At 33.3% G+C, this 23,943-nt stretch overlaps 1 protein-coding gene across 2 annotated transcripts in view; it reads right to left on the bottom strand.

Annotated features, from left to right (window-relative positions):
* LOC126885565 (tetraspanin-9-like) overlaps window positions 1-23,943 on the bottom strand; it is a 172,877-nt gene that overhangs the window by 42,366 nt on the left and 106,568 nt on the right. The window contains exons 1-2 of one of the 2 annotated variants that reach the window (XM_050652164.1): window positions 8,690-8,771; window positions 8,506-8,608 (exon numbers count right to left, since the gene is read on the bottom strand). In XM_050652164.1, the coding sequence (XP_050508121.1) occupies window positions 8,506-8,568 (63 nt within the window). In that variant the 5' untranslated portion in view covers window positions 8,569-8,608; window positions 8,690-8,771. Of the gene's footprint in view, window positions 1-8,505; window positions 8,609-8,689; window positions 8,772-23,943 lie in introns of those variants that run through there. The other variant, XM_050652157.1, reaches the window with a different exon arrangement.

Here is a 23,943-nt window from a genome sequence, read left to right on the forward strand (position 1 = left end):
AATAACGCAGAAAACACAAGAAATCGCCGATATAATTGAATTAACCTTTGAAAAGAAAATAGTGCCAAAGTTTCATAAATGTCAATAGTATCCAAATTTCATAACAGTGGAGTAAACTTGCTTGAGGTTGGACCAATTACAAACAAGCATAAATTTGAATTACTCCTCCTGGTTTAAAAACAGAGCATAGTACCTGTAAGTTTTAGCCTCTCGTAATTATGTAGACGGTTTGGTATACATCTGTGGTTTTAAAAATATTAAAACAAAGTTTCATATTATTAAGATTGAAAGATAATATTCTTTTTATATAAATGCATATAATAACTATAATATTACATTGTAACAATATATCCATTGTTTCTGATTTTCGCACGCTATATATTTAATAAACTTTCATAAAAACATTCACTTGAAATAATAAATATATTGCCAATGTTGCCTGGTAGACAGTATTGTTGGCCAAAAAAAGGAACTAAAACCGCGGGAAGGCATAGAAATTTTTTATCCCACATTGTGATTAATTAAATAAACAACAAGCTACTGAAGCAATTTTCAGCGATATTTTATGCAATATTAGAAGATTTAATTGAAACTGTATCTAATAGTTCTGATTTCGTTATTAAAAGTGGCCATCAGTATCAGTATATCATGGTTTTCTTCTTTAAGTGCCGTTTCCCAATCGGAGGTTGGATATCATCATCACTGTCTTTACTCTATCTACCAAAGCTCTGAAGAGTTCTATAGTACTGCATTTAAGCCAGTCCCTTAAATTCTTCAACCATGACACTCTCCTTCTTCCTATACTCCTTCCGCCACTTATCTTTCCCTGCATTATCAGTCTAAAGTCGGCTTTACATTATTACGAGTACTCGGATCCGAGTACGAGTAGAACTGCGAACGTTTACATTGAATACGAACGATTCTTTTTGTTGTTTCTTCACTTTATACGTGAAAATATTCATTATTTCTGAAACAGCTTTATATGCATTATTTATTTTGTTGATTTCGCGATATTCCTTGAGTTTACAGTCCAAGAGCATTCAAATAATCGGTAAAAATCAATAAACTGTCCCATCTGTTCTCCAGAAAATCCGAGGTCCGCCATTTTCTATTTGTAAATTACACGCTCTCTCGTACCCACTCGTAGTGTTACTCGGTTTGCGTTCAACTTCGGTCCGTACTCGTATACGAGTGACAAGTGACAAGAGGTTCCCAGAAGGCGTTTATACTTCCGAGATGCACTCCGAGTAGAGTAACTCGGATGCGAGTACTCGTAAATGTAAAGCTGACTTTAGTATTTCATATCGCCATCGCTACCTCAACTTCGGTCCGTACTCGTATACGAGTGACAAGTGACAAGAGGTTCCCAGAAGGCGTTTATACTTCCGAGATGCACTCCGAGTAGAGTAACTCGGATGCGAGTACTCGTAAATGTAAAGCTGACTTTAGTATTTCATATCGCCATCGCTACCTCTTATTACGTGTCCCAGATATTGTAACTTTCTTATTTTTTTTGCGTTTATTATTTCGTATTCTTTGCCCATTTCTAGCAATACTTCCGTGTTCGTTTTCTTGTGTGTCCATTATATTCTAAGCATCTTTCTGTAACACCACATTTCAAACGACTGTAGCTTATTTATGTGTTCTTGCTTCAATGCATTTTGACCCGTAGAACACGAATTTTTTGGGTAACAGTTGATCCGGATGTCGATAAGACTGTTGAAACCAAAGAACTTGAGGAATTACATAACAGCGATTTTTCGCAAAACAAAACATTTTTTTGTATTTTTTTTCTTTCTAAGCAAAAAATGTTTTTACAAGTTTTTTCGTAAGATGCATTGTTTTTGAGATAAACTCGGTTGAACTTTAAAAAAAACCGAAAAATTGTAATTTTTGACCCGAATAACTTTTGATTAAAAAATAAAATAGCAATTCTGCTTACCCCATTTGAAAGTTCAAGTCAAATTCTATCGGTTTTGATTATTTTGCATTGCTAAAAATTAATTTTTTTATTGTTAAACAAAGCTATAAACACATAGTGCTTGAGTGATGTTTTCAATGCATCTCTCATTTACAATCCAACGAGTAGGCGCGCCTACAAACAGGCGATTTCTACGTAGCATGCGTTAAAACGCATGAATTGGGCACGGGAAACACTATTTGTTTATAGCTTTGTTTGACAATAAGAAAATTAATGTTTAGCAATGCAAATAATCAAAACCGGTATAATTTGACTTGAACTTTCAAATGCGTTAAGAAGAATTGTTATTTTATTTTTTAATCAAAAGTTATTCGGGTTCAAAAATTGCAATTTTTCGATTTTTTGAACGTTTAACCGCGTTTATCTCGAAAACTATGCATCCTACGAAAAAACTTGTAAGATCATTTTTTGCTTAGAATGACCAAAAAAAAAATGTTTTGTTTTGCGAAAAATCGCTGTTATATAATTCCTCAAGTTCTTTGTTTATAACAATCTTATCGACATCCGGATCAACTGTTACCCAAAAAATTCATGTTCTACAGGTCAAAATACATAAAAAAACTTAGGTAAGTCCATCTGAATAAAGGAGGCCACTGTACCAGAAATATAGAATTGTTTTCATTTTTTACAAACGCATTTCGTACTATTTATATCCTGGCCTTTATTTCTGTTCTTTGATCTAGGTATTTGTATTTATCAACCGCTTCTATCGCCACATTTCCCAAATGTATGCTTATTTGTATGTTTGTTTTCTTAGTTATTTTCATGTATGTCGATATTCCTTATAGAAATTGTTTGTTTTGTTTACTAGTAGTTGGAGTTGTTCAGCAGAGTTTGTCATAATCATGGTGTCATCTGCGTATCTTATGTTGTTAATAGATCTTCCGTTAATTATTATTCCTTCACTTTAAGATAATAATGCTTCTTCAAAAATGGCTTCACTATATATATTACATAGTAATGGAGACATAGTACATCCCTGCCTAACACCTCTCATGATTTAAATTTCTGGACTGGGTTCGTCACCTATTACTATTTGTGCTCTTTGATTATAGTAAAGGTTTGTTATTATTCGTAAGCTCTTTTGTCTATGTTTTTGTCTTTAGAATTTGGACTAATTTTTCATTACAATTTTTGGACTTACTTTGCCAAATGCTTTTTCAAAATCAACCTAACAAACACGCACATCCACATTCATATCCATGCATATTTGAGCTATCACATTAAAAGCAAATAATGCCTCTCTGGTTCCTAGTCCGTTTCTGAATCCAAACTGGCTGTTATCTATTCCTTCGTCTAGTTTTTTATTTATACGGCCATGTATTATTTTCAAGAATAATTTGAGACTATGACTTATTAATGATATTGTTCTGTATTCACTGCAATCTTTAGCGTTTGTAGTTTTAGGAATAGCACAAAAGGTGGAGAGTAACCATTATTTTGGTATGTTTCCTGTTTTGTACACGGTGTTTAACAAGTCTACTATAATGTCTAAGTTTTCATCATTTATGCGTTTTAAGCTTTCTAATGGGATTTGGTCTACTTTACCTTTTTGGCTGTTTTTTAATGCCGTTTTAATTTCTTCTTTTAATATCTTTAAAACCGTATCATCTTCTACTTCGACTTCCATCTGCTCTGCTCTATTGTCTTTGAACAATTAATTTATGTATTCTGCATCTCTGATCCATGGGCGCCCGCAGAGAGGGGCCAGGGGGGGCCGTGGCCCCCCCTGAGATTTTACTATTTTGTATATTTTTCTGTACTCAAACCTAAAAAGTTAATACCTTTACGTTGACATAAAAGGTATATTATACAAGTATATAAACCAAAAACAAAATTATGGAGATAATATTATATTAAACTTAGACCATGGTCTAAGATATTAAATATAATACGTCGAATACCTACGAATCTACGCGCCTTTTGAATGCAACCGGCAACGTCGTAGCACAAGCACAATCACATGGTGGTGGTGGTGATGGTGATAGATAATCCGGCCACGCACCACCATTCTACCTGTTTTCGTCAAGCCGCTCAGAGTTCACAGCCGTTGTTTATTTTCTTTGCGTTGAGATTCGCAGTGTATTTTATTTTATTATTATCGTGTTAGCCTTACGGGCGGTTTCCGGTTTCTATCATTTAATACAAACACAATCCTTATCAGGTAATTTGATTTATTAACATTTTCCTTAAACTGCATGACTATAGTTTTGCTGGTTTATTCTTTAGAAAAAAATGGACATTCGAACATTCTTTAAAAGAAAAACAACCGCCCTCGAGGAAGTTACCGATTCCAAAAAAAATAAGGCTTCAACTCGTAGCCCTATCCCTAGCACAAGTAGTGACATAGCACGCGAAGAAGAAGGGGAACATGAACATGCAGTAAAGGAAGCAGAGCCTAGCACTTCTTCGAACAGAAATACTTTAGCGGAGAGAGCAGATCAGCCTGATGTACAAGAAACCATTGCCCGAATATTTCCAGACGGTCAATCAGAAGACATTGGAAATTTTGTAAATTCCTCGTCGATTCAAGATAAACAAAAATACCAATACGATATATTAAGAAGTCCGTATACGCCGTCCCCTACCTATGATTTTAAGCAAGATGTTGATCCAAATAAACGGCCGTTTGTACACAAATGGCTTCAACCAAATGACAGGTTGGTTTATTCCAAAGTTATTAAAGGTGTCCTTTGAAAGTATTGTGTGGTTTTCCCACCTGTTGTGACACACGGTAGTACCTTAGGCGCATTTATAACAAGGCCATTTATAAAATACAGGGATTTCCACACGCAGGCCAAGAACCATTCTAATTCTGCCTGGCATAAAGATTCAATTATCCGTTCCAAAAATTTTATTGATGTGATGTCCAATAAAAAACTAGATATATTGTCTCTGATTGATGAGGGAAAGCAAATAAATGTAGCGGAAGATAGAAAAAAAATTCTTCCAATTATAAAAACAATAGTTTTTTGTGGAACTCATGATATGCCTTTAAGAGAAAGCAGCAAAAATTCTGGAAATTTTTTGGATCTCTTAAAATTCAGGATAGACGCTGGTGATACAACTTTAGAGAATCACTTGTTGAACGCAGGTGGTAACTCTAAATACACTTCTCACAGGATCCAAAATGAAATAATTTCATTGGCAGGACATGTAATATTAAAAAATATTGTCGAAGAAGCAAATTCTTCCAAATATTTTAGTGTTATGGCTGATGAGACTGCGGACATTTCGGGACATGAACAGTTATCTGTTGGTATACGGTATGTATACAAAGAAAATGAAAATTTTACGGTGAAAGAAGAGTTTCTTGGTTTTGTGAAATTAGATAAACTAAACGCTGATATAGCTTATTCTATTTTGGAGTTTTTGGAAACATCAGGTTTAAACATGGACAAACTTGTAGGGCAGGGCTATGATGGATGCTCAACAATGGCTGGTGAAATTCACGGGGTTCAGAAGATAGTACAAGATAAGTATAAAAAAGCATTCTATTTTCATTGTGCCTCCCATAGGTTAAATTTAGTCATAAACGACATTAGTAAAATAGTTGAAATTCGAAATACCATAGGTACTGTTAAAGACGTAATAGTATTTTTTAGAGAGAGTACTCTAAGAAGAAACCTAATTCCCAATATATCTTTGTTTTGTGAAACTCGTTGGTCAGCTAAATATAAATCTTTGCGGATTTTTGCTGAAAATTTTAAAATAATATTTAAAACACTTTTTGATATAAAAACTGGGCAAATTTTAATGAACTCTTCTACTACAAAAAGAGCAGCTCAGTTATGGGCTGCCTTAAATTCCTTTACGTTTGTTATTTGTCTAGTTGTGGCAAGTAAATATTCAAATATTTTAGAGCCCATTGCAAATACGCTACAAGGTATTTCAATTAATTTTGTAGATGTTCATCACCACATAAATTTAATTACCAGGACTTGTGAAAAACAGCGCTCAGAGGTTGATTCAAATTTTGCAGACATTTTTTCCTATGCATTATCTATCTGTGAGACCCTCAACATAGAAGTGGGAAAACCACGAATTTGCGGTCAACAAATTCATAGATCTAACTATGAATCTGATTCAGCAGAAGATTATTTTAGAAAATCTATATTTATACCATATTTAGATCATCTGATTCTTGCCTTAAAAACAAGATTTTCTAAAGAACGTGAAGTCGCCTTCTCTTTGTTTAATATTTTACCAAAAAATATAAAATCTTTAGATGTTAAATCTTTCGCAATTAAGGTAGGAAATCTATACAACATTGAGAATTTGGAAAGCGAATTAAATATTTGGAGAGAGTATTTATCTCAATCTCAAATAGCTGAGAACATAACCATTGAAGATCTTATTCAGCACTGTAAATTTTTTCCTGCTATCAAAGATAGCTGCATTCTTCTACTTACTTTGCCGTGTACTACCTGCACAATTGAACGGAGTTTTAGCACCTTACGCAGGATTAAAACGTGGATAAGAGCTACAATGGGACAAGATAGACTTGTTGGGCTAGCATTGTTGAGTATCCATCGAAATCGTCTATTAAATATTTCCAATTTTTCCACTAAAATACTAGACGAATTTTGTCAAAATAACAGAAGACTGGTTTTTAGTTAAGAATAAAATTGCATGCTATTTTGTATTACTTTTAGGTATTACTTTTATTACCTTTTAGCATTAATAACATTTATTATAATATTTTGTTTTGTATTTTTTAAGAGTTGCTTTCGTGGTTTTGTTATTTGTTCCTAAAAGAAGTTGCAATATTTTGTTTTCTTAACGTTTTAAAAATATAAGTATTACATACAACAGTTTTTTATTTTGCCCCCCCTGAAAAAAAATCCTGCGGGCGCCCATGCTCTGATCCCTTTAATTTTTCGTTAGTACTAAACACAAGTTTCCCATTTGTATCTTTCAGTATTTGCAGTTTTCTTTTTCTGTTGTTCTGAGTTAATTCTTTGACCTTTTTATGTGTGTTAAAACTAAAACTATCATGTTTTTTCTGGTATTCTTCCATTTCTGCGCATTGTTCTTTTAACCATTGTTCTCTCGCCTGCTTAATTTTGTGTTTTATTTGTTTATCCACATTCTTGTACATCTGATTATCTTTGTTTTTATATTGATGTCTTTATTCCATTAATTCTAAGATTTCCTCCGTCATCCATTGTTTCTTTTTGTATCTGGTTGGTGTCATAATTTCCTTTTTACTTTCATGGACAGAAATCGTAATTAACGAAGACAAAAACTATCCACAGATTATCGAATGAACTCCTAAAGTACGGATGAAAAGAACTGACTAAACAACTATTAAAACTTATCCAAAAAATAATAGAACAAAACAGAATATGTACCACAATAATGGAGATCAAGCATCCTCATACCTCTCTTCAAAAAGGGAGACAAATCGGACCCAGGAAATTACAGAGGAATTAATTTTTTAAACATTAACATTAACAACCAAAGTGATAACAAGTGAATAAAATTATAACATTAGCAGAAGAACAAGGTTTTAGGTCGGGAAGATCATGCACTATATTTATAATGAGGCAAGTTCAAGAACTAAAAAAGGATACCAAATGGGAGAAAAACAACTTAAAATAATCTGCTATGCAGACGATGCAATACTAATCTCTCGAAGTAAAGATAATCTATAACTTATGATGCACTAATTTAATATAACCGCCAGAAAATTTAACATGTTTATTTCTATAAATCTACTAAGATATAAATTATTAGAGCTGGAGGGTCAGATAATAGAGCAAGTGATGGAGTTTGAATATCTAGGCAACACACTGTCTAGCTACGGTAAGCTCGAAACCGAAGTGGAAGATCAAGTGAATAGAGCAAACAGAGTCTCATGTTGTAAAAATGACACAATATGGAGAAATAAAAATATCGGGAAAGAATTGAAAGACAGAATTTACAAAACAGTCATGAGATCACTAATTATATACTCAGCAGAATCACGGACTGACAGAAAGAACAAAAAGAATGCTAGAAACATCAGAGATGAACACCCTTCGAAAAATCGATGGTAAGACACTATGGGACAGAGCTAGACGTACAGATATACGACGGAGATGCAAGGTGTAGAACACAAAAACAATGCTAGTATGTAACATCAGAGATGAACATCCTTCGAAAAATCGATAATAAGAATAAGACACTATGGGACAGAGCTAGACGTACAGATATACAACGGAAATGCAAGATGGAGAACATTAATAACTGGGTAAGAAACAGAAGAGTAGAATGGGACCACCACATGAGCCAAATAACAACAAATAGACTAGTAAGGACGGCGAGAGACGGTTCCCCATTAGAAAGGCGATCAGTGGGAATATTACGGAATGACAACTTACTGGAGGCACATTGAAGAAACAGTCATGAAAGAAAGAAAGAAAGTCAAAAAGAAGAAGAAGAAGAAGAATATCTCAATGCGTTTTGTGTGGTGTGTTCCACTAGTAAATTCTGTGTATAAAAAATAAGAATGATAAATACCAAACAAGTGTTGTACTTACCCAGAACAATACATTAACCCAACAGAAAGATACCCTTATACAAGTATATCCACTCACAGCCATCGTTGATCATAGATCGACGTAGAAACATCAGTCAGCGAATCTGGAAAGAAAACTGTCCGTAAATATTGTATCAAACATTACCACTAACAAAAACAAGCTAATTGCTAGAAAATTTACATACTGTATATAAACGAGTAAAATTTTGCAACTGGGCTAGTAGTAATACCAAAAAAACTTGATAAACTTCCTGACCTCTAACGGGGTCTAGTACTTTAAATATTCGACTGGTTATTATTTTTGTTATGTATATGTATATATATAGTATGTTATGTACTTGATTAGATAAATTTTATGACTGAATAATTGGGTTCGTTTAATATATTGTAGTTTAGGGTAGTCTAAATAAACTATTAAACCGAATTTCAATAACGCTAATTGTAGGGGCGCCCAAGCGGGGATTTTTGCAGTTACTCGAGCGCGTCAGATTATCATATGCGGAGAAACCTGGTACCATACAATATGTACCTCTACTATATTGACTCTTAACACAGGGAAGTTCGTTAAGGGGGACCCGAAAAAAATATATCCTTAAAAATACTCGAAATTGCAGATTAAGATATGGCAAGTTCTTCTTCTTCACGTGCCGTCTCCGCGACGGAGGTTGGCAATCATCATGGCTATTCTGATCTTAGATGCTGCTGCTCTAAACAGTTCGGTTGATGTGCATCCGTACCATTCCCTCAAGTTACGCAACCACGAAATTCGTCTCCTTCCTACACTTCTCTTGCCCTGGATTTTCCCCTGTATAATCAACTGAAGTATGTTGTATCTCTCATTACGCATAACATGCCCCAGGTACTGCAGCTTTCGTGTCTTGATGGTTTCCAATATTTCCAGTCTTTTGTTGACTCTACTCATGACTTCGTTGTTTGTTATATGCTCGGTCCATGATATCTTCAGGATTCTTCTATACACCCACAGTTCAAAAGCTTCCAACTTTTTAGTAGTCGATGCGTTAAGAGTCCATGCTTCTATCCCGTAAAGCAGAGTCGAAAAAATGTAACACCTTGCCAGCCTAACTCTCAAGTCTAATTTCAGTTCTCTTGCACAAAGTACCTTTCAATGGTAAGTTAAATACATGCAAAAGAGTGTATATTTAAAAAATCTGACGATTTGAGTGAGGGGTAAGGAAATGGGTGAGTCAAAAGGTTTCACAAAAAAAAGCGAATATTTCGCGAAATGAACGTCAGATCGAAAAACTAAAAAATACGTCTTCAATATTTTTCAAAAATCTATCGAATGGTTCTAAACATGACCCCCCAGGGAGAGGGATGGGGGTAAATTTGAAATTTTATATACAAATCCAGCGAAAAACTGCAAAATACACTTTCAACATTTTTTTGAAAAATCTTTCGAATGGTACCAAACACGACACCCCACGGAGGTGGGGTGGGGGTTTCTTTAAAATTTTAAATGGGCCCCAAATTTTTATTGCAGATTTGGAATTTTTACGTAAAAATAAGCAACTTTTATTCGAAACATTTTTTCGAACTATGGATAGATGGCGCTATATTCGGAAAAAACGATTGCTGGAAATGGAAAATTTGATTAAAAAATGGAAAGTCCCCACTAAAATGGAAAATTTTACTTAACTTTTTTTGGTTTTAGGACCTAATAATCACAACCCAATAGGTCCCATAGCATACTTTGCTCCCCTACAATAACATTTTTAAATAGTACACGAAGAAAGCTTTTATACGTCTATTTTTTTAACATTTCTCATCAGAGAAAAACTCACTTAATTCACAGAGAACGAAATTGGGGACTACCAGCCAGGATTCAGAGAAGGTAGATCCACTACAGATGCGATCCACATAATTACACAAACTCCACACTCCACACCTTCGTAGACTTCAGACAAGCCGTTGACTGCATTGGAAGAAATAATTTATTTATTGAAATGAAAAATCAAGATATACCGGAAAAGCTAATCAGATTAACAAAAATGACTGGATGGATCTGGAGCTAAAGTAACACAGAGGAAAGTAGCACAAAATCAATTGCAATATAAACAGGAGTGCGACAAGGTGATTTATTGTCAACCACACTATTTAACATAGCAGTGGAAGGAACAGTTGACATAGTTCTTATGGGAAGAGACATGGAAACATTGAAAGAAACGGTAAAAACTCTGGCAAATGAAGCACGGAAAAGAGGTCTAGAAATTAACGAAGGAAAAACAAAATATCTACTCTGCTCTAGAAGAGAACATAACAAGACGAGAGAAATCAAGATAAAATAAATATCAAAAACTACACTTTTGAAAGAGTTCAACAATTCAGATATCAAAGAGTAATTGTGAGTGGCAAAATAAAGAGAAGTAAAGAAGTAACGCAGCGAATACTAGCAGGCAACAAAACATACAGGAGGTATCACATAGACTAATGAAGGACAAAAACTTATCCAGAAATACAAAACTGAAAATATACATAGTTGCAATCCAGTAGTTGTTATGTATATTATGTACTTGATTACATACATTCTATGAATACATAATTGGATTCATTGAATATTGTAGTATAACAAGTAGTATTACAACTAGTACATGTTGCTTTTTAACTAGTATAACAACTCTTGATGTATCTGTTTATTTCTTTGATTTTGAATGTACACTTTATATTCCGTTCCACGGCAAGTTCCTGTTCCTTCAACTACTGAAAGCATCTGTTCCTCGTGGAATAGATGAGGACTCAAAGAGTCCCCTTGCCTTATGTCTGTTTTATATGCAATTGGATCTATCATTTTGCCCCCTAGCTTTGCAATTAGTTTGTTGTACTTGTACGTATTTTTGAGGGTCTTAAAGATGTCCACTGGTATGCTTCTGTCATGTGATAAATATATTGCACCTTGTATTTAAACTCCGCTAAACATTTATGAGCCACACAAATCACGGTGTTCAAGAGAAAATCTAAATAAAAGTTGATCGAACCCCCTATTTTTTTGCTGTTATGCTCGCAATATCCCTTGTAGATCAAAAATACGTCAAAATTAAAATCGGCTACGGGGCACTTTTTTGCGCATGCGTAAAAGAAGATTTTTTCTATTTATTTTTCTGTTTTTTTGAAGTTATACTTCTTTAGGCGCGATTGAGATTGAGGGTGAATTTATATTGATCTGCGCGCATGCGCACACCGACAGTATGGCATTAGTCGTTATACGGGCTCTGATTGGGTGTTGAAATGGTCTGTCAATAATAAATAATTGTTCAATATGAAGGTAAACAAATGTATAATATATTAGTTTTATTGTTGTGAGGACAGAAACAAAAAAGTTTATAATTGTAGTGACATTTAAATAGTTTTTAAAAGCAACATGTACGTAATAATTGTAAATGTATCATAGGTACCTACCTATTTGAACCTACCAAAATACATAGTATGTAATACTTTTATTTACATAATTTGATTACCATCAAAATTTCTATCAATGTTCACCTAATATATTGTTTTCTTACTCTATGTTTTGTTGTATTTTTTCAATTCTAAATAATTTCAATTCAAAATCAAAATAATTTAATTTAATTCAAAAATGTCAAAAGCTTAATCCGTTTAGTTAGTCGATCTTCGTACATAATGACACATTGCCTCCGTGGCGAAGCGTTTAAGGCGAATGAACCCCGATATACCAACCGCGCTGATAGCTGGTTCGAATCCCAATAAAAACTTTTATTTTTTTATTTTTTTTATACATTTTATGATTGTAAGTATATTTATTATATAATATTTTTTTCAGAAAATACGTATTTAGTTAAAAAAATTTCCGACAATTAATGTTCAGAAATCATTTGTGGCATTTTTAATGTGTTTGTGTGTGTTTTATTCTTTTATTATTTTAATTTTTGGCACTGGTTTAATAAAAATGTTTGAGAAGTAGTAAGTATAAATTAGTTTAATATTTAAATAAAATATAAATAAAAAGTATATTAATTTCGTTTAAATCATATAATAGAAGTATAACTTCTTACGTGCGTACAAAGTACACACACATTCTTTTTTTTTATTTTTCTTTATCTGTATAATCAGATTTTCATATATTTTAATGTGTGATTATATATATGATATGTATACACACTCACACATATACAAACAGACATACACATACACACAAATATACGGGGTGTTGACGAATAGTCAAACGGGCCATAGGAAACAATGGGGAATTCTTAACTGTTGAATTCCTGCTTCCCTAATTATTTTAAATCAAAAGTCATGAGAAACTATTTGTAGAGAGGACTGAAATCTGTATTAAAAACAAATGTTAAAATTGTTCTACGAATTAAACGCATTCCAAAATTTTGCAAAAATGTAAAATAATTGTCAGAGTATTATTAGTCCAATCGACCTCTAAAAGTCAGATTTGACCTCTAAAAACCATACGAACTAGCTGAATTTTGCTAAGGATATGAATTTTGGGACCCCAAAAAGCTGCAAAAAAGATTGCCACTCCTACCCCCGGGCTTCCCCCTAAAACCACCCGTCGTAGAGGGGGAAATCGAAAACTTCATATTACCAAGAATATGTTTACGCCGTATAAAAAAATTATAAACAAAGTATAGCTGAGATTTTGAACAAAAATGTTTGTTAGCATTTTTTGTGCAGAATGAACCGTTCTTTCAGAAACAACGCTTGAAACGACCGGCGATTTTAAATGTCAGTTACGCCCGCGAACTCAATTTTTTAAATAGAATTTGTATCAACTCTACGGTCAAAATTGGATACCTTTTGATCAGAGCGTCCTTTTGACAAAAATCGAAATGCGTTTTAAAGATAAAATATGTTCAGCTTTGGTGTCTAATTTTTGCATTTTGTAGCAAATGAAGTCAGTTTCTGTATAGCTGTTAAAGAAATAAACATTACTTTTTTTGCTACATTTTTTATGATTCTCATGAGATCAATATAATTTATTATTTCCATTGGCTGGTCGCTTTGGAGTTTTCATTATTAGAGCACAATCTTCAAATCTTTAAAAATTCGATTTTGAGTTTTGGCAACAAGTATGAGGCATTTGAAATATGACTAAAACACGCTGAATTTAAACTTTCACGTTACAAACGATCTAAAACGTTGAAAACTGCTTCTGTTCGATGACTCAAGTAAGTTTCTAGAAATTAAACAACTTAAGATACAAATTCCACTCACGTCTTTCTTCGTGAAAGCATTTTCCCTGACGTGAGATCATTTGTAATGTGATAATTTAAGTTTAGCGTGTTTTAGGCATATTTCAAATGCCTCATAGTGGTTGCGAAAACTCAAAATCGACATATCATGTTACAAATTTTGAAGACTGTGCTCTACTCTAATAATGGAAACTCCATAGCGACCAGTGAATGAAAATAATAAATTATATGGATCTCATGAGAATCTTAAAAAATGGCAAAAATCGCATAACATTTATTTATTTAACATTTATATAGAAACTGACTTCATTTTCTCAAAATGCAGCAATTGGATATCAAAGCTGCAAATTTTTTATATTTAAAACGTATTTTTATTTTTGGTAATAGGACACTCTGATCAAAAGATATCTAATTTTTACCGTAGATTTGATACAAATTATATTTAAAAAATTGAGTTCGCGCGCTTAACTGACATTCAAAATCGCCGGTCGCTTCAAGCGTTGTTTCCAAAAGAATGGTTAATTCTGCACAAAAAATGCTAACAAACATTTTTGTACAAAATCTGAGCTACATTTGTTGTTTGAAACATTTCTTTTATACGACATAAACATATTTCTGGTAATATGAAGTTTTCGGTTTCCCCCTCTACGAGGGGTGGTTTTAGGAGGAAGCCCGGAGGTAGGAGTGGCAAACAGGTTTGCATCTTTTTGGGGTCCCAAAATTGATATTCTTAGCAAAAAACAGCTTGTTCATAAGATTTTTAGAGGTCAAATCTGACTTTTAGAGGTCGATTGGACTAATAATACTCTGACAATTGTTTTATATTTTTGCAAAATTTTGGAATGTGTTTAATTCGTAGAACAATTTTAACATTTGTTTTTAATACACATTTCAGTCCTCTACAATTAGTTTCTCACGACTTTTGATTTAAAATAATTAGGGAAGCAGGAATTCAACAGTTTAGAATTCCCCATTGTTTCCTATGACCCGTTTGACTATTCAACACCCGGTATATTTGTGTGTGTATGTGTATGTCTGTTTGTATATGTGTGAGTGTGTATACATATATAATCACACATATTAAAATATATGAAAATCTGATTTTACAGATTAAGACAAATAAAAAAACGGAAAAATAAATAGAAAAAATCTTCTTTTACGCATGCGTAAAAAAGTGCCCCGTAGCGGATTTTAATTTTGACGTATTTTTGGTCTACAAGGGATATTGCGAGCATAACAGCAAAAAAAATAGGGGGTTCGATCAACTTTTATTTAGATTTTCTCTTGAACACCGTGAAATGGGTTTGTTTACTAAATTCCAATGTTACACTTCTTTTTTGCCTTACTGTTTGTCTGATGTGAATCCTTGCTACTGGTTTATAACAGACAGTCGATGGTTATTTAGTTTTTGAAAAGGAACTAGAAGAAGTAAAGTTCCTGTACTAGTATTGTTTGTTGTGCTTTTTACCAACTCATGTTTTTCGTTTCTTACATTGTTATCTTCTATTCCTCGTATGGTTATGTTGTTCTTAATCTTATGTATACTAGACCAGGGCGCATCTGTAAAAATATTAGTACATTTGGACGTTGAGAGGTGACTCAAATTTCTTTACAGAAATTGCTTGAAAATAAATCAAATAATAATATTTGAGTTGTCCTCCCTCTCAAAAAGGTCCGAAACATTGTTTAAATAATCAAAATGTCAAAAAATTAAGGAAAAATTCGATTTTTTTCTTGGTTTTTTGATTATAACTTCAAAAGTATTCATTTTCGAGAAAGGTTGTACTAACATAAAAGTTGCGTAATTAAATTTCGTACAATATAGAATTGGTTAAAAATTTAAAAAATAGTCACCCTTGTTGCAAAATAGCAATAATTGTGAAAAAAACATACAAAAACAAGTATTCGCATTATACGCTTTTCAACCATTTATGCTACACTTAGGACCTTCATATTTCACCCTGAAAAACTATATGATACAGTAAAACAATACTGTATATTTCATTAAGATCGGTTCAATAGATTTTGCAAAATAAATTTTGCAATCCAGATTTCGTAAAAAAAAATCATTTTTTTAAAATGTTACAGGACTGAAAATAAAGCAGATAGCAAGTTGAAAATTTTTTTGCCTGTAGAAGTGTATTGTACCTTTCATTTGCAATTTTGCAAAATTAAAATCGATTAACACCACGGCGTCAGGAATTTTTTTAAATAAACAATAATTATTGGTGCTACGCGCAGGACAGCGGATAGTTTGTTTTGATTGGGCATTCCAATGACCTTTGATAATGATTGATACATTTTAATTTTTATTACATTTCGATATAAATAAATAAATTTTTTATTGCAAAATAAAAACACACACTCTATCCTTTGAAATAACACTTTTATTAGCAAAAACTTTCTTTGTTAATATATTTTAACTTAAATAATAAAAGTTTTTTATTTTTAAACATATGCAATTGTTTAAACAATATTTCACAAACAATAATAAAATTAGTTTGATTTTTGTGGAATTAAAATATTAAAATACAACACAATATAGAGTAAGAAAATAATATATTAAATAAAGATTGGAAGAAATTTTGGTGGAAATCAACTTGTGTGAATCGAACACCGCTGTCCTGCGCGTAGCACCAAAAATTATTGTTTATTTCAAAAATTTTCTGACGCCGTGGTAATTAATCGATTTTAATTTTGAAAATTGCAAATGAAAGGTACAGTACACTTCTATAAGTAAAAAAAATTAAACTTGCTATCTGCTTTATTTTCAGTCCTGTAACATTTTGAAAAAATGAATTTTTTTTGCGAAAGCTGGATTGCAAAATTTATTTTGCAAAATCTATTGAACCGATCTTAATGAAATTTACAGTATTGTGTTACTGTATCACAAGGTTTTTCTGGGTGAAATATGAAAGTCCTAAGTGTAGCATAAATGGTTGAAAAACGTAAAATGCGAATACTTGTTTTTGTATGGTTTTTTCGCAATTATTGCTATTTTGCAACTAGGGTGACTATTTTTTAAATTTTTAACCAATTCTGTATTGTAGGAAATTTCATTACGCAACTTTTATGTCAGTACAACTTTTCTCGGAAATGAATACTTTTAAAGTTATAATCAAAAAACGAAGAAAAAAATCGAATTTTTCCTTCAATTTTTGACATTTTGATTATTTAAACAATGTTCCGGACCTTTTTGAGAGGGAGGATAACTCAAATATTATTATTTGATTTATTTTCAAGCAATTTCTGCAAAAAAATTTGAGTCACCTCTCAACGTCCATCTCAAAACAGATGCGCCCTGGACTATACGTCCATGTTCTTAATGATCTATATCTTATAGTCTAAGAGCTAGAGCCGAAAAATCATCGTCATAAGTAATATGGAGTTTGGCATGTGAAATGTGTCTATTGTATATTGATAATTATAACCTCTTTCAGGCTGACACCTCAGTGGATACAGGAAGTAGCAATAAGGGATGAAAGGGGAAAGTTAGTGTAGTCTTTACAGGTTTTCACCTCCTATTTTGTTAAACCTCCATCGATTTGCATGAAAATTGGTGACTAGTTAGAGCATACCCCAAGAAATAAAAATGATTTGGTGCCAACTTGCACTTTTACCCTGGGGGTGGATACCACCTCTTCTCGGAGTCAAACTATTTTATTAAAAATAACCCCAAAAATCGATAGAGGGACAAATTATAAGTAAAATTTGTTATACCATGTTATTAAAATAAATCAATACTTTTTATTAAAGATCAAAGATTTGTCTGTTTTAAGAGCACATGCGTGAAGTTACGGATGATAAAAAGAACATATTAATTAATTGTATGTTACTAAAATATTATTTTTATATTATTTCGATATTATAAATTTAGCAAAAGTGTATTCTAATACCCAAAAGTGTCTACACAAAAAGTGTATGTCAAATGTACCCATTATTAGACACCCCTAGTTTCTGGACATATTCAGTTTATATTGATAGAAAAAATTTAATTAATTATCGAAATAATATAAAAATAATATTTTACTAACATACAATTAATTAACATGTTCTTTTTATCATCCGTAACTTCACGCATATGCTCTTAAATAGACAAATCTTTGATCTTTAATAACTCAAAAAGTATTGATTTATTTTAATAACATGATATAACAAATTTTACTTAAAATTTGTCCCTCCATCGATTTGTGGGGTTATTTTTAATAAAATTGTTTTCACCCGCGGGAAGGGGTGGTATTCACCACCAGAGTAAAAGTGCAAGTTGGCACCAAATCAGTTTTATTTCTTGAGGTATGCTCTAACTAGTCACCAATTTTAACGCAAATCGATGGAGGTTTAACAAAATAGGAGGTGAAAACCTTCAATGACTGCACTAACTTTACCCTTTCATCCCTTATTGCTATTTCCTGTATCCACTGAGGTATCAGCCTGAAAGGGGTCATAATTGTCAATATACAATGGACACATTTCACAGGAAAAACTCCATATTATGACGATGATTTTTCGGCTCTAGCTCTCCGTCTATTAGAAAACATGCATTCTTCTCGTCAGCCTTCAACTCGGTCGATAGACACAATCAAATTAAATAAAAAATTAGAGCAATCAAAAGTATGTAGAGGTATAAATATCATGATTAACGAAACCTCCAACACCCGGAGTGTGGCGAGGGGCAATTTCTTAAATGGAAAGCCCCATTTTTATTGCAGACTCGGATTCTACGTAAAAAAAGTAAAACAGTAAACGGTATCAGAAGTCTGCAAACTATTTTTTTATTGTACCGAATACAGTTTTTAGTAGAATCTGAATTTGCGATAAAAAATGGGGGTTTCTATTTAAGATTTCAAAGTTACCCCCAGCCCCACCCCAGGGGGTAGAGGTGAGGAGTTGTGTTTGATGCCATTCGATGGATTTTTGAAAAATATGTAACACCTGTTGTTGGGTTTTCATTTAACAGTGTATTTCTCGAGATATTAGACCGTTTCCATAATTTTTCTAGGGCAGTCTAAATCGTATTATTCCGATTATAGCGCCATCTATCAACAATTTGAAGAAATGTTCCGAATAAAAGTCCCATTCCTTTTTGAACACCCAGTATATAATATAGATAGAACTTACTATATCAAAATTCTACATGAAAATTTATAAAAATATAAAAAATAAACAAGCAATTTTTGCGTCATTCAAATTAAATTAAATCTGATTAGCATTTACCTCGGTGCAAAGTAAAAAAGTTGACAAAAACAATTTATAACATTGAAATCTACTTCATTATCGCTTTTTCGACAAACCACGCATTCGATTTTACGCAAATGTCTGTTGCTGTGCAATTTTTTATCACAAATTCGTTTGATGGATTTATAAATTATTCATAGTTCTATGATTTGTGGGAAAACGTGCTAGTTCTCTAAACGTTATAGATATTTATAATTTACGAGGTATTATGAATAGTATATTTACGCGTTCTTGAAGTGTGTCTTATAGCATAACATAAACTAGGTTTGAATTATTATCATCCTGTGAGACACGAAAGGAGCCTCCACGTAGATGACTAGTAAAAACAATAGGGATGTTCACTAATTTTTAAATATAGTTAAATTCAATAGATTACAAGGTATATAAAAACGTAACAATCATAAAACTGTTTAAAAATGTATATTTTTTAAGATAAATGAGTTCGTAATGTTGATTTTCTTGGAGGCTAGAAAAACGGTACCCTGCAGCGAGGCTACGGTGTGTGACGTCAGCAGTCGTAACGTCTTTGATCGACGACTAGTTTTGTATACTTATTTACTCAGTGTATTTGAATGTGCGCAGTTTTTTACGTATTTAATTATTAAAAATAAAGCCAAATAAGTGGTGTTTTGTTCCTGGGTGTGTAAATACATCAAAAAACAGTTCTGACAAGATTTTTATTACCGTTCCAGCCAATTTAAAACAGAAAAAGAAATGGTTTGTTGCAGCTAGAACTTAAAATAACTAACTTAATAAAATAAACATTATAGAAGTTTTCCAGAGACTTTCGGCACTTGGTAATAATGCAATTGCTCTTTCTGCATTTACATTTTTCAAAAATACTTATTAGTTTTCTCAGGATTCGAAAAAAAAATTAATGAATTTAAATAGCATTGGACCAAGATTTTGCACCTACCCCCTTAAAGAGTAAATGAAAAAGTTTCGGGACCTCAAATTTGTATTCCTTAAACTGGTATTTTCCTAAAAACGGGATTCTAATAATACATACAGTAAAAGTAAACCTTGAAATAACTACATGTGGATGTAGGTATGACTTTATATTATATTAAAATCATTAATAATTTAGTGAAAAGATTGGTTGAAATGAAAATGTATAATACCCAAGTTCAAAAATATTTTTTTCCTTGGAACAGTTGTCAACTCGAAATACGAAACAACCGAAATAAGATCTAGAGTTGAAAAGGACATAGCAACATTTAACAACATGCATGCGAAATATTTTCACCCATTGCGACATAATATCTCTCCCACTAAAAATGCGGATGCTAAAATGTTATTATTTCCGGTCTTGCTATATGGCGCAGAGGCCTGGACAATAATGGAAACATTAATGAAAAAGCTAGAGGCATTCGAGATGTGGGTGTACCCACGTATCCTCAAAATATCCTGGGCGACCCACACCAACGTACAGGTATTGCGTCGAATGGGAAAACAAAAAGAAATCTCTTTTACAATTAAGAAACGAAATCTTAAATATTTCGGTCATATCATGAGGCATGATAAATATCGTATACTCCAACTGATAACGCAAGGTAAAATAGAGAGCAAACGCGGACCCGGAAGAAAAGACTCTCATGACTTAAAAACTTACGCCAACGATTTGGACAAAAATCGATCGAGTTATTCAGAAACGCCTCAAATGAAATTAAAATTGCCATGATGATAGCTAACGTCCACAACGGACAAGGCACATGAAGAAGAATAAAAATATTTTTAATACACCTAACCAAGGTAAAGTAATAACCAGCCAATGTATGTATACAATATGCATGCGTACAATGCATGCATACAACTTTCTCTCTTTTTTTTTGTGGAGTATTAAGCATTTATTTTTTTAGCTTAAAGAAGACATGGAAAATTATATGGAATATACACTCAGTAAAGCTGTGGTAGATTTATTTTTTTACAAGATGCCACTAAATCATACACCATTGTTACATCTACACTACAGTCGGTAGTTTATACGAATCGGCTTTCTGAAAACCTTCTTTCATTTTATTTGTTTATTTTTGTAAAACCCAAAATATGTCCTTACAAACAGTCTATCCACTTTAAACTAAACAAATTCACTATAAAACTCCACTTTAACTTTAAAATGACCTGAAACGTCAAACAGGTAAACAGTAACACTATGAGAATTGCGCGCGCTTGGGGTATGCAACTAGTGACGTCAGGCCAATAGAGAAGCGTTCTTGAAATTTAAAATAATGCTAGATTTCTAATAAAGATTTTTTATAGAAAGGCTTTTTCAATTTTGTTGAAATTTTGGACAATTATTCCTAGGGTGTTTCTTAATCGTTTTACATGTTTGAAATGACTTTTTAATTTTTTGTGAACATCCCTATTGGGCGTTAATGTCGCTTAAACAATGTTTATGGAGTAATGTCAGTTAATCCTTTCCACAGGCGCACCGACACAGATGTGTACCAAAACGATTTTCATCAATAGACCAGAACTTTTAGCCCTAAAAACACCGGAATAAATCGATTTTTAAATACAGGATGACGTCCGCAAAAAGGATTATAATAGAAAAATGGGTGGAAATGCATAATTACATTTAAAAAAACATAACATGTATTCAAAAGTGCATAAACATGTAAAAATCAGTAGATTAAGGGCAAGCTTTTGTTATTCGAGGGATTCTTGGGGTCACTGAACACGAATGCTCAATCAGAACAGACCCCCAGGGCACCAGGTACCCAGAGTCACTACTAAGGCACGTCATCTTCTGGAGTTTCAAGGGTTTTCGGGATTAAATTGATGCTTTGATGTTTAAGAACAGATTACTCAGGGTGTTTTTGGTGTTGCCGAAAACGAATACGCCATCAGAACCGACCTACGGAGCACCTGGTACTCATGGTCACTGCTAAAGCACGTCATCTTCTGCAGTTTCGAAGGTTTTCGTCAGTGAATGTTTGCAAATGGATTACTAGGCGGTTTTTGGGGTTGCTGAATACGAATACGCCATCAAAACCGACCCCCGGTTCCCGTGATGCCCAAGGTAATTTCTAGGTTATGTTATCTTCTGAAGTTTGAAGGGTTTTTGGTCACCAGGTACACCAGGGGTCGGTTTTGATGGCTTATTCTTGTTCAACGACACCAAAAACCCCGAGTAATCTGTTTGCGTCAATTTAGTGCCGAAAGCCCTCGAAACTCCAGATGACGTGCCTTAGCAGTGAACCTGTACTCCAGGTGAACCGGTGGTTACTTCTGATGGTGTATTCGTCTTCAACCACCCCAAAAACGCCTGAGTAGCAAAGTCTGGCTCTTAAGACGCTTATTTTGACATGTTTATGCAATTTGGATGCATTTTATGTACCTACTTTAAAATACAACTATGCATTTCCACCTATTTTTCTAATGTAGACTTTTTGTCTGACATCATCCTGGACATAATACAAAAAGTTGTAAGCCTCTAGGTGCTGTATTTAAAAATCTATTTATTTTTTCCTAAGTGCCCTGGTCTACAAAACATGCTGGTCTAAGTGCTGACTTTGCTTTGGACGAATAGCTGAAAGCTATCCAATTACAGCAAATAAAATTCGTACTCGGCGACTTCAACTGCCACAGTGGGGTTATAACGAAACAGACTCCAATGTCAAAGAACTAGAACAAAGGGCTGAAAGCATGAACCTAAAACTTATGCATGATCCTAAACAGCATTCGTCTTTCAACAGCGGAAAATGGCGCAAATGTTGAACTTGGCTTTCCAACGCGGCAATCAGATACGAAATTGTTCTTTTCAAGATAAGATTCAAATTTACTAAAGTAAAATGAAAAAAAAAATGTCTGAAGCATTGGATCAAAAAGTTTCTCAGTTGGAATCGTGCCCTTATACATAGGTACGATAAATTTTTACAAATCGTAAAATAAATATCACGAAAACATATCCCTAGAGGTTGTCAACCCGAATACATAACGAAGAATGCTCAACGAAGAATGTAAACACCTATTTAAAAGATATGAGCATGAGTTTGGACATAATATAACAAAACAACCAGACACACCTGGAAGCTGATTTGGAATCTTGGCAACGATCCCGCTGCCCCGGCATCCAAACGATAGAAGTCATACCCGATTAGATACCCATTGTTTCCCTGACGAACGGTAAGACGGCGTAAAAGAATAACGAGGTAAGATTACAATGAAATATGGACGAAGAAAGTTTGCTCTAGGTACCTTTTATCTGGAGGAGATAAGTGGCGCGATTTACCAAATGAAAGAGAATAAACCGGCTGGCCTGGACGATATACGAACAGAACATATAAAGAATTTTGGACCAAAACCCGTAGAGTGGCTCTTGAAAATGATGAATTGTTGCACCCGTACATCACAAATCCCCTAAATCTGGAGGAAAGCTAGAGTGGTGACCCTCTTAAAACCAGATCTCTCTATTGTACCACCTATTCAAGGCGTTCGAAAGAACGATACCGAACCGCATCGCTTAATCTGTGGAGACTAAAATTATTCCAGAACAAGTAGGGTTTAGACCCGGAAAATGCTGCCGCAGTCAAATCCTTAACCTCACCCAACATATTAAAGGTTGTTTTGAACGGAAAAAAATAACATGAGTAGCGTTCGTAGACCTAATTGACGCCTGTGACACAGTTAACCATCAACGGCTGCAAAACATACGTCTGGAAGAGACTGAAGGCTATAGATAAATAGAAGTCAGACAAAACCATGATGCTAGACAGAATACAGAACAATCTTCTAATCTTCAACACATTAAAGTGATTTGCTATTTTTTACTTGTGTTTTTGAGTCATGAAAATCGTAAATGTTCGTTTTTTTTTTCAGTTTTAAATTGATATGATTACTCGACAACGATGAACTACAGAAAAAAATTCCAAGAGGCATGTTCCAAACGAATCCGAGCATTTCGCCTTTTCTAAGACTCTATCCTGATTTTGATGACAAATAATTATTTTTGGTTATCTGTGTCAAACTAAATAAATAGCAACATTGGTTGTTCTAACCTTTTGAACTCCAGTTTTCTACTA

This window comes from Diabrotica virgifera, chromosome 1 (assembly GCF_917563875.1).
Source record: "Diabrotica virgifera virgifera chromosome 1, PGI_DIABVI_V3a".
NCBI classification, from domain to species: domain Eukaryota; kingdom Metazoa; phylum Arthropoda; class Insecta; order Coleoptera; family Chrysomelidae; genus Diabrotica; species Diabrotica virgifera.